The sequence below is a fragment of the Schistocerca americana genome, chromosome 9 (genome assembly GCF_021461395.2).
Source record: "Schistocerca americana isolate TAMUIC-IGC-003095 chromosome 9, iqSchAmer2.1, whole genome shotgun sequence".
NCBI classification, from domain to species: domain Eukaryota; kingdom Metazoa; phylum Arthropoda; class Insecta; order Orthoptera; family Acrididae; genus Schistocerca; species Schistocerca americana.
Window position 1 is genome coordinate 95913797 of NC_060127.1, and position 14158 is coordinate 95927954.

The 14158-nt window shown below is 45.8% G+C and overlaps 1 protein-coding gene across 6 annotated transcripts in view; it reads right to left on the bottom strand.

Annotated features, from left to right (window-relative positions):
- Positions 1-14158, bottom strand: part of LOC124551354 (echinoderm microtubule-associated protein-like 2) — a 666787-nt gene that overhangs the window by 32014 nt on the left and 620615 nt on the right. For all 6 annotated transcript variants that reach the window (XM_047126385.1, XM_047126388.1, XM_047126384.1 and 3 more), the window contains one exon: positions 7767-7924. In XM_047126385.1, coding sequence (XP_046982341.1) covers positions 7767-7924 — 158 coding nt within the window. The remainder of the gene's footprint in view (positions 1-7766; positions 7925-14158) is intronic.

Genomic DNA, 14158 nt, shown 5'->3' on the forward strand with positions numbered 1-14158 from the left:
AGTCTAATGCCGCTGTCAGTACCATCAACCAGATCATTTATGTAAATTGTAAAAAGCAGTGAACCTATTACACTGCCCTAGGGCACACATGAAGTTACGCTTGTTTCTGTGGAAGTCACCCTGTTCAGGGGCGACATACTGCTCTCTGTCTTTTAGAAAACTTTCTATCCAACCACATATGTCATCGGATAGACTGTAAGCGTGCACTTTTTGGAGCAAGCTACAGTGCAGAAATGAGTTGAACACCTTTAGAAAGTCGAGAAATATGGCATCAACCTGGGAACTGGTATCTAGAGCCTGTTGTATATCATGCACAAAGAGGGCCAGCCGTGTCTTGCATGACTGCTGTTTCCTAAAACCATGGTGGTTTCTGCAGATGAGCTTCTCAGAGTCTAGAAAGGTCATTATGTCTGAACACAAAGTATGTTCCACGATTATACAACAAATCGATGTCATTGAAATTGGCCGGTAATTTTGTCATCTGATTTTCTACCCTTTTTATAGATTGCTATGACCTGGGCCTTCTTCTAGACCTGTGGAACTTTCAGCTGTTCCAATGATTTCTGATAGGTGATGGATAAGAATGGTGCTATATTTGTAGTGTAGTCAACATATAATCTTACGGGGATACCGTCTGGGCCAGATGCCTTCCTGGTGTCTAAGGATCTTAACTGTTTTACAATCCTAGACACACTAAACACTATGTCAGCCATCCTTGTGTTTGTTCGATAATATGAAGGTGGAATGGTGCTACAGTCCTCTACCGGAAGTAAGTTTTTTAAAAATGGCTCTGAACACTATGCGACTTAACTTCTGAGGTCATCAGTTGCCTAGAACTTAGAACTAATTAAACCTAACTAACCTAAGGACATCACACACATCCATGTCCGAGGTAGAATTCGAACCTGCGATCGTAGCGGTCGCTCGGTTCCAGACTGTAGCGCCTAGAACCGCACGACCACTCTGGCCGGCTGTAAGTTTTTGAAAGCTAGGTTTAGAATTTCAGCCTTCTGTTTATCATCATCGGTTACATTATCCATACTGTCAGCAAGCTAAAATTTTTTGGGGTTAATTATAGAATCTGTAGATAAAATATGCCAAAAACATCAAAAGAATAGGGAAAAAAAATGTTTGGCATAGGCCAAAGGATATACAGATATTATCAGCACCCTCTCTGATGGTGATTCAGCAATTTTCCAGAAACATTCTCTTTACTTCCCTGACATCGTCATTAACTGATGTGCTAGGATGTCCAGGGTGGTCATTGACTTCAATGTCTTCTCAACCCTCTTTGAAACATTTATACTACTAATGAAGTCTTAACTTACTCATAGAAGATTTGCCAAAGCCACAGGCAACATCTGAATGCAGTGCTGCACTTTATTCCATTTTTCAAGTAAAATTTAATGCATACTGTTTAAATCTTTTCTTTTTCCAAAGAAAAAGTTTGGTGAGCTTTTGAAAATATGTACAACGTTTTTGACTGTCAACAATAAGGCAAATATTCAAAACAGTTGAAAATGCAAACACACAGTAGGAAAATGCATACCAACACCATTTAAAAAAATAATAAAAATAAGAAATATTGAAAATCAGATTTAAAAAGCCCACAAAATTTAAAAAGATTCCAGTTACTGTTGATCACACATTGTATAAACTCGCAGCCGGCCAAGCAGGTCATCAATATGAATGGGCTATGCACTAGTAGCTGCCATGTGTCCATCTGTGTCGTGACATTGCCAACTCCTCTGAAGCAACTTTTATCAATGCAGCCCGATGTCCTAGCCTTTGGGTCGCCTTCACTTTGCCCCCATGTCCGCGAGACTGCCAGCCACAGATTCTGTCACCGCCTCACGGTCTGAGGTATGAACGGAAGTCTTTCCAGCCCTGAGCAGCTTTGTCCAGTGCCATTCTCCACTCATCTGTCCATGTCTCATCAGCTTGGGCAACACCACCATCTGCTGCATCAGTTTACCATTGGGCCACCAGGTTAGACGTCTTCAGTCGGGTACCAGTGACTGCCAGACTCACGGTGCAGCACTGCTCATCATCCACAGCACCTCCTGACTCATCATCACTAACAATTATCATCATCAGAGTGAGCACCCAGTACACATAATCATGATGGACTTTCAGGTGTACTCGAATATGGAACTTTGTCCTCTAAATGTGTACCGAGTTTAGTCACGGTTAATGGTTTCGACCTGAGTCGAAACAAGGCCCTGGGAGTAGACAACATTCCATTAGAACTACTGATGGCCTTGGGAGAGCCGGTCCTGACAAAACTCTACCATCTGGTGAGCAAGATGTATGAGACAGGCGAAATACCCTCAGACTTCAAGAAGAATATAATAATTCCAATCCCAAAGAAAGCAGGTGTTGACAGATGTGAAAATTACCAAACTATCAGTTTAATAAGTCACAGCTGCAAAATACTAACGCAAATTCTTTACAGATGAATGGAAAAACTGGTAGAAGCCGAACTCAGGGAAGATCAGTTTGGATTCCATAGAAATATTGGAACATGTGAGGCAATACTGACCTTATGATTTATCTTAGAAGAAAGATTAAGGAAAGGCAAACCTATGTTTCTAGCATTTGTAGACTTAGAGAAAGCTTCTGACAATGTTGATTAGAATACTCTCTTTCAAATTCTAAAGGTGGCAGGGGTAAAATACAGGGAGCAAAAGGCTATTTACAATTTGTACAGAAACCAGATGGCAGTTATAAGAGTCGAGGGGCATGAAAGGAAAGCAGTGGTTGGGAAAGGAGTGAGACAGGGTTGTAGCCTCTCCCTGATGTTATTCAGTCTGTATATTGAGCAAGCAGTAAAGGAAACAAAAGAAAAATTTGGAGTAAGTCTTAAAATCCATGGAGAAGAAATAAAAACTTTGAGGTTCGCCGATGACATTGTAATTCTATCAGAGACAGCAAAGGACTTGGAGGAGCAGTTGAGCGGAATGGACAGTGTCTTGAAAGGAGGGTATAAGATGAACATCAACAAAAGCAAAATGTGGATAATGGAATGTAATTGAATTAAGTCGGGTGATGCTGAGTGAATTAAATTAGGAAATGAGACACTTAAAGTAGTAAAGGAGTTTTGCTATTAGGGGAGCAAAATAACTGATGATGGTCGAAGCAGAGAGGATATAAAATGTAGACTGGCAATGGCAAGGAAAGCATTTCTGAAGAAGAGAAATTTGTTAACATTGAGTATTGATTTAAGTGCCAGGAAGTTGTTTCTGAAAGTATTTGTATGGAGTGTAGCCTTGTATGGAAGTGAAACATGGATGATAAATGGTTTGGACAAAAAGAGAATAGAACCTTTCGAAATGTGGTGCTACAGAAGAATGCTGATGATTAGATGGGTAGATCACATAACTAATGATGAAGTATTGAATAGAATTGGGGAGAAGAGGAGTATGTGGCACAACTTGACAAAAAGAAGGGACCGGTTAGTAGAACATGTTCTGAGGCATCGAGGGATGACAAATTTAGCATTGGAGGGCAGCATGGAGGGTAAAAATCGTAGAGGGAGACCAAGAGATGAATACACTAAACAGATTCAGAAGGATGTGTGTTGCAGTAAGTACTGGGAGATGAAGAAGCTTGCACACGATAGGGTAGCATGGAGAGCTGCATCAAACCAGTCTCAGGACTGAAGACCACAACAAGAACAATAAATAAACAGTTGTTATTGCAGTGTGTGATTTCAATCACACCTCTCAGCCAAGGTTATTTCAGAAGAGCCTAGTGAAATAAGGCCATGTTCAAAATGTTTTTTATAGAAAGACACTGCCTCAGAAAATAAGCGGAACACTCAGATGATGAAGAGGAAAACATAAATAAATAAAATTTCAATGACTGACAGGGTATGTGATGTCATTGCAGTGATTGTGAAACTGAGTCAAATTTACAAAGCAGTATAAGCGCAGTTGTCACTATCACAATGTACCCACTCAGGCCCGGATGCACTACTGTATCCTAATTTAAGTCTAGCTGGCCCACAACCGTCGTACCTAGTCCTCGATTTCCTGGATACTGGCACTGGGTCAGATTTGATGTCACAGCTGGTCCACGCTCATTCTACTGGGCACAGATTTGGAATCTTTCTGGCCACATGAGTACCTAGTACCTTAACATCACACGAACAATTCACACTGAAACAATGCAGTGCCATTCATTAGCAGTCCATGCTTCCTGCTCATGTCCCCACACCAAACGCAGCCATTTGTCTCATGGTTTTTTTTTTTTATTTTTATTTTTTTTTTTTATTTACATGTCAAGTTCCGTACGACCAAATTGAGGAGCAAATCTCCAAGGTCATGGAACGTGTCAGTAGATGAACTTATAACATAAAAGTAATAACAGATAAAAATAAATGTTCATGAACCTGAAAGAAAATCAGTCCATAAGTTTAAGCAAATGCTATCAGCAATACAATGAGAAACATCTTAATTTTTCAAGGAAGTCCTCGACAGAATAGAAGGAGTGACCCACGAGGAAACTCTTCAGTTTTGATTTGAAAGCGCATGGATTACTGCTAAGATTTTTGAATTCGAGTGGCAGCTTATTGAAAATGTATGCAGCAGTATACTGCACACCTTTTTGCACAAGAGTTAAGGAAGTCCAATCCAAATGGCGGTTTGATTTCTGCCGAGTATTAACTGAGTGAAAGCTGCTTATTGTTGGAAATAAATTAATATTGGTAACAAGAAACGACAATAAGGAATATACATACTGAGAGGCCAATGTCAAAATACCTAGACTCGTGAACAGAGGTCGACAAGAGGTTTGTGAACTCACACCACTTATTGCCCGAACCGCCCGTTTCTGAGCCAAAAATATCCTTCTAGAATGGGAAGAGTTACCCCAAAACATAATACCATATGACATAAGTGAATGAAAATAAGCAAAGTAGACTAATTTATGTGTCGAAGTATCACTCACTTTCGATACCGTTCAAATAGTGAAAATGGCAGAATTAAGTCTTTGAACAAGATCCTGAACGTGGGCTTTCCACGACAGCTTACTATCTATCTGAACACCTAGGAATTTGAACTGTTCAGTTTCACTAATCATATGCCCATTCTGTGAGATTAAAATGACAGGTTTTGTTGAATTGTGTGTTAGAAACTGTAAAAACTGAGTCTTACTGTGAATTAACGATAGTTTATTTTCTATAAGCCATGAACTGAGGTCATGACTGCACTACTTGAAACCGAGTCAATGTTGCACAGAACATCCATTACTACCAAGCTAGTGCCATCAGCAAACAGAAATATTGTAGAGTTACCCATAATACTAGAGGGCATATCATTTATATAAATAAGGAACAGGAGCGGCCCCAACACTGATCCCTGAGGCACCCCCCACTTGACAGTACCCCACTCAGATCCAACATCACAGCCATTATCAACATTGTGAATAATGACCTTTTGCTGCCTGTTGCTAAAGTAAGAGGTGAACCAATTGTGAGCTACTCCCCTTATTCCGTAATGGTCCAACTTCTGGAGCAATATTGTGAGATCAACACAGTCAAATGCCTTTGTTAAATCAAAAAATACGCCAAGCGTTCGAAACTTTTTGTTTAGCCCATCCAGTACCTCACAGAGAAAAGAGAATATAGCATTTTCAGTTGTCAAACGACTTCTAAAGCCGAACTGTACATTTGACAGCAAATCATGTGATATAAAATGATCAACTAACCTTACATACACAGCCTTTTCGATAACTTTTGCAAACACTGATGGCATAGAAATAGGCCTAAAATTTTCTACATTATCCCTTTCTCCCTTTTTATAAAGTGGCTTTACTACTGAGTACTTTAATCGCTCAGGAAACTTGGTTGCTTTGGGGAAGGAGACCAGACAGCGTGGTCATCGGTCTCATCGGATTAGGGAAGGATGGGGAAGGAAGTCGGCCGTGCCCTTTCAGAGGAACCATCCTGGCATTTGCCTGGAGTGATTTAGGGAAATCACGGAAAACCTAAATCAGGATGGCCGGACGCGGGATTGAACCGTCGTCCTCCCGAATGCGAGTCCAGTGTCTAACCACTGCGCCACCGCTCAGGAAACTGACCATTCCTAAAGGAAAAATTACAAATATGGCTAAATACAGGGCTAACATGTGCAGCACAGTACTTAAATATTCTACTGGACACTCCATCATAACCATGAGAATCCTTAGTCTTCAGTGATTTAATTATTGACTCAAACTCCCTCTTGTCTGTATCACAGAGGAGTATTTCAGACGTCAATCTCGAAAAGGGATTTGCTAAGAAATTTATATGATTTCCTGTAGAAACTAAATTTTTATTTAATTCACCAGCAATGCTCAGAAAATGGTTGTTAAATACTGTACATATATCTGATTTATCATTAACAGAAATATTATTACTGTGAACTGACTTTATATCATCATCAACCTTGTGCTGCTGACCAGACACTTCCTTCACAACTGACCATATGGCTTTTATCCTGTGAATTAGATATTCTATTTGCACACCACATACTTTTTGCCTTGCTAATAACATTGTTAAGCACCTTACAATACTGTTTGTAATGAGCTACTGTAGCTTTATTGTGACTACTTCTAACATTTTGATATAATTCCCACTTTGTTCTACATGATATCCTTGTCCCACTAGTCAGCCAACCGGGCTGTCCATTACTGCTAGTACCCCGTTTAGAATGTTCTAATGGAAAGCAACTCTCAAAGAGCATGAGAAATGTGTTATGGAAAGCATTGTATTTATAATCTATATTATCGGCACTATAAACATCTTGCCACTCTTGTTCCTTGACAAGTTTTGAAAAACTCTCTATTGCTGTTGCATTAACTTTCCTACATAGTTTGTAATTAAATACGACATTGGTTTGAGTACAAAAACCTTTTAGTGTTAAAATTTGTGCATCATGATCTGAAAGGCCATTCACCCTTTTACTACCAGAATGCCCATCTAGTAATGAAGAATGAATAAAATTATTGTCTATGACTGTGCTACTGTTCCCCTGCACCCAAGTTGGAAAAAAACACAGTTTGCATCAGATCATATGAATTTAGGAGATCTACCAACATCCTTTTTCTTGCACAATCATGTACAAAATTAATATTGAAGTCACCGTGGCTACACGTGGGACAGTAATTCTCCAGTCCAGCTGCTGCCAGTCTCTTAATAATGGTGCTGGGTGGCACAGAATGTTATACCGAGTCCATCACTTGTTCTCAGATTGCAGATGTAAATGGGATATAATGTGCTCAGTGGACAATACAGTGATCCTCACTTCTGATGGTCAGACGTGGTTGACCAAAGCCTTGGTGACAAGTATATCTGCCTTCATGTTCCTATATACTCCAACACTAGGCCAGTGTCACATTCAAATGCCCCACAAATCAGGATATTATACGACATGGAGACCCACTATGAAGCCCATTTCAAACTGTCAGGTACTGATAACACTGTCTCATACAACTGTGCAACATCTCCATATTTTTCATGGTGATCACTAAATGTCTGACACTATTTGTGCTCTTTATAAACCCTACCACACCTGTTAACAACACTAAAGACCAACTCCGATGGTGTGTACATTCACAAAATTGCACCGACATCCAACCATGTCTCCTGGGTGCTTCACACTTTTTTTGACAGGCACCGTTGTAGGCAAACAAGTAACTTTATAAGAAAATCACCAGTAGAGTATTAGTGACCAAGCGCATAAGAGAATAGCAAACTGTCCAAAGCAAATCACTACTCAGCATACCTGAGCTTCGACTCCTGTCGGGTTCATGCTCGCATCCAGCTGCACGAGCCGGCCGTCCTTCCCGCCTCCGGTCACGATGCTGCCCTCCTTCAGTGCACAAATGCTGAACACTGAGCCTTCGTGAACTCCTCGGACAAACTTTGAGATTGTGTTGGTCCCTGTAACAAGTTGGACTCTAGAAGTATAACTTCCACGTGTGTGGAAAAACTCAAAGTATACACTAATAAAAGTTGAGCAAATCCCTGAATCTTAAACTGCAAACTGCATTAACAAAGAACTATTGCTGTCGTGATAGAAGTGTGAGATCACAGTTACAACAAGGAATAAGGATAGACCTACAACAAATGACAAACATGTAAGGCAAGCTGACAGCTTTGTGAGATGAATGATATAGAAAAATGAACTACCCCAGAAAAGTAAGATGGCTGTGTACAAACATACCAATATTACACGCCATTTCTGTTGTATGCTGCTTAAAGCTAAGTCATAAAGGAAAGGGGAAAAGTACAGTGCGAGCCAGTGAATTTACATTTTTAGGTTGGTTGGTTTGTGGGATTAAAGGGACCAGACTGCGATGGTCATCGGTCCCTTTTTCCAAAAAATTAAAACCGCCCAAAGAGAATAAAGAACGAACAGCAGGAAAGACAACAGATGACACAGGGCAAGAAAGACTCTGACAGAGATAAGACAAAACAAATTAAAACATACAGAGTGTGACGGTGGTTGGCCGACCATAGAGAGAGAAAAAAAAAAAAAGAGGAAAAGCCAACCACCAAGAACACATTAAAAACTCAGTTTAAAATCAGAGGTTAAAAGCCAGAATCAACACTAAAAAACATAAACACTCAGATTAAACTATAAAAAACCCCTGCCCAAATAAAACGCAAAACTAATTCCACCATGGCAGAGTCATCTAGTAAAAGGGCAGGGAGCGTATCAGGCAGCGCAAATGTCTGCCTGAGCACAGTTAAAAGCGGACAAGTTAATAAAATGTGCACCACCGTCAAAACCGCCCCACGGCGACAGAGAGGCGGGTCCTCACGATGCAATAAATAACTGTGAGACAGGCGGGTGTGGCCAATGTGGAGCCGACAAAGAACAACTGAATCTCTGCGAGTGGCTCGCATGGATGACTGCCACACACGCGTCGTCGCCTTGAGAGAACGGAGTTTGTTTGGTGTGGGCAGATTGCGCCATTCAGTGTCTCAAAGCGAGAGAACTTTGCGGCGGAAGACTGCCCGCAAATCAGTCTCCGGGAGGCCAATGTCCAGGGTGGGTTCACTGGTGGCCTGTTTGGCCAGGCGGTCAACACGTTCATTGCCTGGGATACCGACGTGACCGGGGGTCCACACAAAGACCACAGAGCGGCCGCAATGCGCAAGAGTATGCAGGGACTCATGGATAGCCATCACCAGACGAGAACGAGGAAAACACTGGTCGAGAGCTCGTAAACCGCTCAGGGAATCACTACAGATAACGAAGGACTCACCTGAGCAGGAGCAGATATACTCTAGGGCACGAAAGATGGCGACCAGCTCAGCAGAGTAAATGCTGCAGCCATCCGGCAACGAACGTTGTTCGGAATGGTCCCCTAGAGTTAGCGCATACCCGACACGACCAGCAACCATCGAACCGTCAGTGTAAACAATTCCAGAGCCCTGATACGTGGCCAGGATGGAGTAAAAGTGGTGGCGGAAGGCCTATGGAGGGACTGAGTCCTTCGAGCCCTGTGCCAAGTCGAACCGAAGGCAAGGGCGAGGAACACACCACGGGGGTGTACGCAGAGGTGCCCGGAAAGGAGGTGGAACAGGGAAAAACCCAAGCCCGGAGAGAAGCTCCTTGACGCGTACGGTGATCGGACAACCCGACCGGGGCCAACGGTCTGGCAGATGGACGACTGACTGCGGGAACAGGACATGGTAATTTGGATGCCCGGGCAAGCGAAAAACATGGGCAGCATAAGCAGCCAGCAATTGTTGGCGTCATAACAGCAGTGGAGGGACACCTGCCTCCACTAGTATGCTGTCCACAGGGCTGGTGCGGAAAGCACCAGTGGCAAGGCGTATCCCGCTATCGAGGATTGGGTCCAGCACCCGCAACGCAGATGGGGAAGCTGAGCCATAAGCCAGGCTCCCATAATCCAGACGAGACTGGATAACGCCTGGTAGAGCTGGAACAGGGTAGATCGGTCGGCGCCCCAGTGGGTGTGGCTCAAACATTGCAGAGCATCGAGATGCCGCCAACACGCCTGTTTGAGCTGCTGGATATGAGGCAGCCAAGTCAACCAGGCATCGAAAACCACCCCCAAAAACCTGTGTGATTCCACCACTGAAAGAAGTTCGCCGTTAAGAGAAAGCTGCGGCTCCGGGTGGACAGTACGTCGCCGGCAGAAATGCATAACACAGGTCTTGGCTGCCGAAAACTGGAACCCATGAGCTACAGCCCAAGACTGTGCCTTGCGGATAGCGCCCTGTAGCTGACGTTCAACAGCTGCAATGCCAGTAGAGCTGTAGTAAAGGCAGAAGTCGTCAGCATACAGGGAAGCGGAGACAGAATTTCCCACGGCCGCAGCAAGCCCGTTAATGGCTATTAAAAACAGACAGACACTTAAAACAGAGCCCTGTGGCACACCGTTCTCCTGGACGTGGGAGGAACTATACGAGGCCACGACTTGCACGCGGAAGGTATGATACGACAGAAAATTGCGGATAAAAATCAGCAGAGGACCCCGAAGACCCCATCCATGAAGCGTAGAAAGGATGTGATGACGCCATGTCGTATCGTACGCCTTCCGCATGTCAAAAAAGACAGCGACTAGGTGCTGACGGCGGGCAAAGGCAGTACGGATGGCTGACTCCAGGCTCACCAGATTGTTGGTGGCGGAGCGGCCTTTACGGAACCCACCCTGAGATGGAGCCAGAAGGCCCCGAGACTCCAGTACCCAATTCAAGCGCCGGCTCACCATCCGTTCAAGCAACTTGCAAAGAACGTTGGTGAGGCTAATGGGATGGTAGCCGTCCACCTCCAGAGGGTTCTTTCCAGGTTTCAAAACGGGGATGACAATGCTTTCCCGCCATTGCGACGGAAACTCCCCCTCGACCAAAAGACTGTTGTAAAGATCAAGGAGGCGCCGCTGGCAGTCCACTGAAAGGTGTTTCAGCATCTGACAGTGGATTCCATCTGGCCCAGGAGCGGTATCAGGGCAAGCGGCTAGGGCACTGCGAAATTCCCACTCGCTGAATGGAGCATTGTAAGATTCTGGGTGGTTGGTGCGAAACGAAAGGCTCCGACGTTCCATCCGCTCTTTAATGGAGCAGAAGGCCAGTGGGTAATTGGAAGAAGCAGAACTAAGAGTAAAATGCTCTGCCAAGCTGTTGGCAATTTCGCCGGAGTCTGTACAAACTGCTCCATTCAGTGAGAGCGCAGGGACGCTGACAGGGGTCCGATAGCCATAGAGGCGTCGGATCTTGGCCCAGACCTGTGATGGAGAGATATGGAGGCCAATGGTGGACACATACCGCTCCCAGCACTCCTGCTTGCTTTGGCGGATAAGGCGGCGGGCCCGCGCACGCAGCCGTTTGAAGGTGATGAGGTGTTCAATGCAGGGATGTCGCTTGTGACGCTGTAGTGCCCGCCGGCGATCTTTAATTGCTGCAGCGATCTCAGGCGACCACCAAGGCACAGTCCGCCGCCGAGGGGACCCAGAGGAACGGGGAATGGCAGATTCGGCGGCAGTAACGATGCTGGTGGTGACCGATTGAACCACCGCATCAATGTCATCATTAGAGAGAGGCTCAATAGCGGCAGTGGAGGAGAACAAGTCCCAGTCAGCCTTATTCATAGCCCATCTGCTAGGGCGCCCAAAAGAGTGACACCGTGGTAGTGACAGAAAGATTGGAAAGTGGTCACTACCATACAGGTCATCATGCACACTCCATTGGACAGACAGTAAGAGGCTAGGGCTACAGATTGAAAAGTCAATGGCGGAGTATGTGCCATGTGCCACACTGAAGTGTGTGAAGGCTCCATCATTTAAAATCGAGAAATCGAGCTGCGACAATAAATGCTCAACGGTGGCACCTCGACCTGTTGCCACTGACCCACCCCACAGAGGGTTATGGGCATTGAAGTCACCCAATAGCAAGAAAGGTGGTGGCAATTGGGCTATCAGCGCAGCCAGGACATGCTGCGAGACATCACCATCCTGTGGAAGGTAAAGACTGCAGATGGTAACAGTCTGTGGCGTCCACACCTGAACAGCGACAGCCTCTAAAGGTGTTTGGAGAGGGACAGACTCGCTGTGCAGAGTGTGAAGGACATAGAGGCAGACGCCACCAGACACCCTTTCATATGCTGCCCGGTTCTTATAATAACCCCGATAGCCACGGAGGGCGGGGGTTCGAATTGCTGGAAACCAAGTTTCCTGAAGAGCAATGCAGAAGAAAGGGTGAAGGCTGATAAGTTGGCAGAGCTCAGCTAGATGCTGGAAGAAACCGCTGCAGTTCCACTGGAGGATGGTATTGTCCATTGTGGAGAAAGGCGTGACGGAACTGGGAAGGCAGATTACGCCGCTGGGTCACCTGCTGCCTCCGATGGAGCACCCGTGCAAGTGCTATCCATTGCGTCTGAGGGATCGGTGAGATCGAGGTCCTCAGCGGACGCAAGGATCTCCACCTCATCCTCAGACGCAGAGCTTTTAGGTAGCGGTGGAGTAGGTGCCACCGCAGGTGTCTTGGACTTACGGGTCTTCAAAGTCGTTTTCTCTCGCTGTTCCTTTGGTTGCCGTTGTTGAGAGGGCTTATTGGAGTCAGTCTCTGGGACCGAAGAGGATTGCGAAGCCCGACGACCAGCAACCTGTGGCTTCTTCAGCCACTGGTTTGTGTCTGCTGTGCCGCTGGTAGGAACCTGGGAAGGGAGTGACCCAAGGGATCCCTTCCGAGCGAGAGAAGCCAAAGAAGACTTACGCTTCTCCGGCCTAGAAGTGGGGACTGGTGTCCCCGTTGGTTTAGTGGGTGCTGCTCCCGAGGTAGATGGTGTGGGAGCAACAGCGAGAGAAGGGGCCCCCATCGTCAAGGGGGCAGGTGAGGTCCTCTGACTGAGAGCTGACTGTATAGCTTGCAGCTGAAGGAGCTGGAGCAGGAGTGACAGTGGAGGCATAAGATTACATCATGCGCACAGGATGTAGCCGTTCAAATTTCCGCTTAGCCTCAGTGTAAGTCAGTCGGTCCAGGCTCTTATATTCCATGATTTTGCGTTCTTTCTGTAAGATACTGCAGTCCGACGAGCAAGGGGAATGAGGCTCTCCACAGTTGACACAGACGGGAGGCGCAGCACATGGAGTATTGGGACGAGATGGGCGTCCACAATCTCGACATGTGAGGCTAGAAGTACAGCGAGAGGACATGTGACCGAACTTCCAGCACTTAAAGCACTGCATCGGGGGAGGGATATAGGGTTTGACGTCACACCGGTAGACCATCACCTTGACCTTCTCTGGTAAGGTATCACCTTCAAAGGCTAAGATGAAGGCACCGGTAGCTACCTGATTGTCCCTCGGACCCCGATGAACACGCCGGACTAAATGTGCACCTCGGCGCTCTAAATTGGCGCGCAGCTCGTCATCAGACTGCAAAAGGAGGTCCCTATGGAAAATAACACCCTGGACCATATTTAAACTCTTATGTGGGGTGATGGTAACGTAACATCCCCCAACTTGTCACAAGCAAGTAACCTACGTGACTGGGCAGAGGATGCCGTTTTTATCAAAACTGACCCAGAGTGCATTTTGGACAAGCCCTCCACCTCCCCAAACTTGTCCTCTAAATGCTCTACAAAGAACTGAGGCTTCACGGATAGAAACGAGTCACCATCAGCTCTGGTACAGACGAGATACCTGGGCGAATACACGTCACTGTCATTCATTGCCTTTTGTTCCTCCCATGGAGTGGCCAGGGATGGGAACGATTTGGGGTCATACACGTTAGCTTTAAAATGAGCCCTCGAATGCTTAGAGACTGCTGGTGGCTGGCCCCCAGCGAGAGATGATGTACCACGCTTAATTGCGGGTCATCCGCCCTGATGCCACTTACTCCGACCAAGGGCCCTCCCCACGGGCGCCACCCAGCCACAGCAATAGCCACCTGGCAGGATGGCCATTGCCGGGAGTCCCGATGCCCCAGGGAGATGGGCATCTACTCCTTGGCATACGTGGGGAGTTAATGGCGCAGGCATCAGTAGAGCAATCCCTGTGTTGTCAGGGGGCTACAACCAACAGGGTACATGGCAGCCCCACCACAACGGACTGGCTACCGTGCTGGATCTTAGGTGCAAAAATGTCCAAGGTCGTCGTCGCAGTTAAAAGCAACACTGCAGAGTGCAGCGTGGTAATCGCA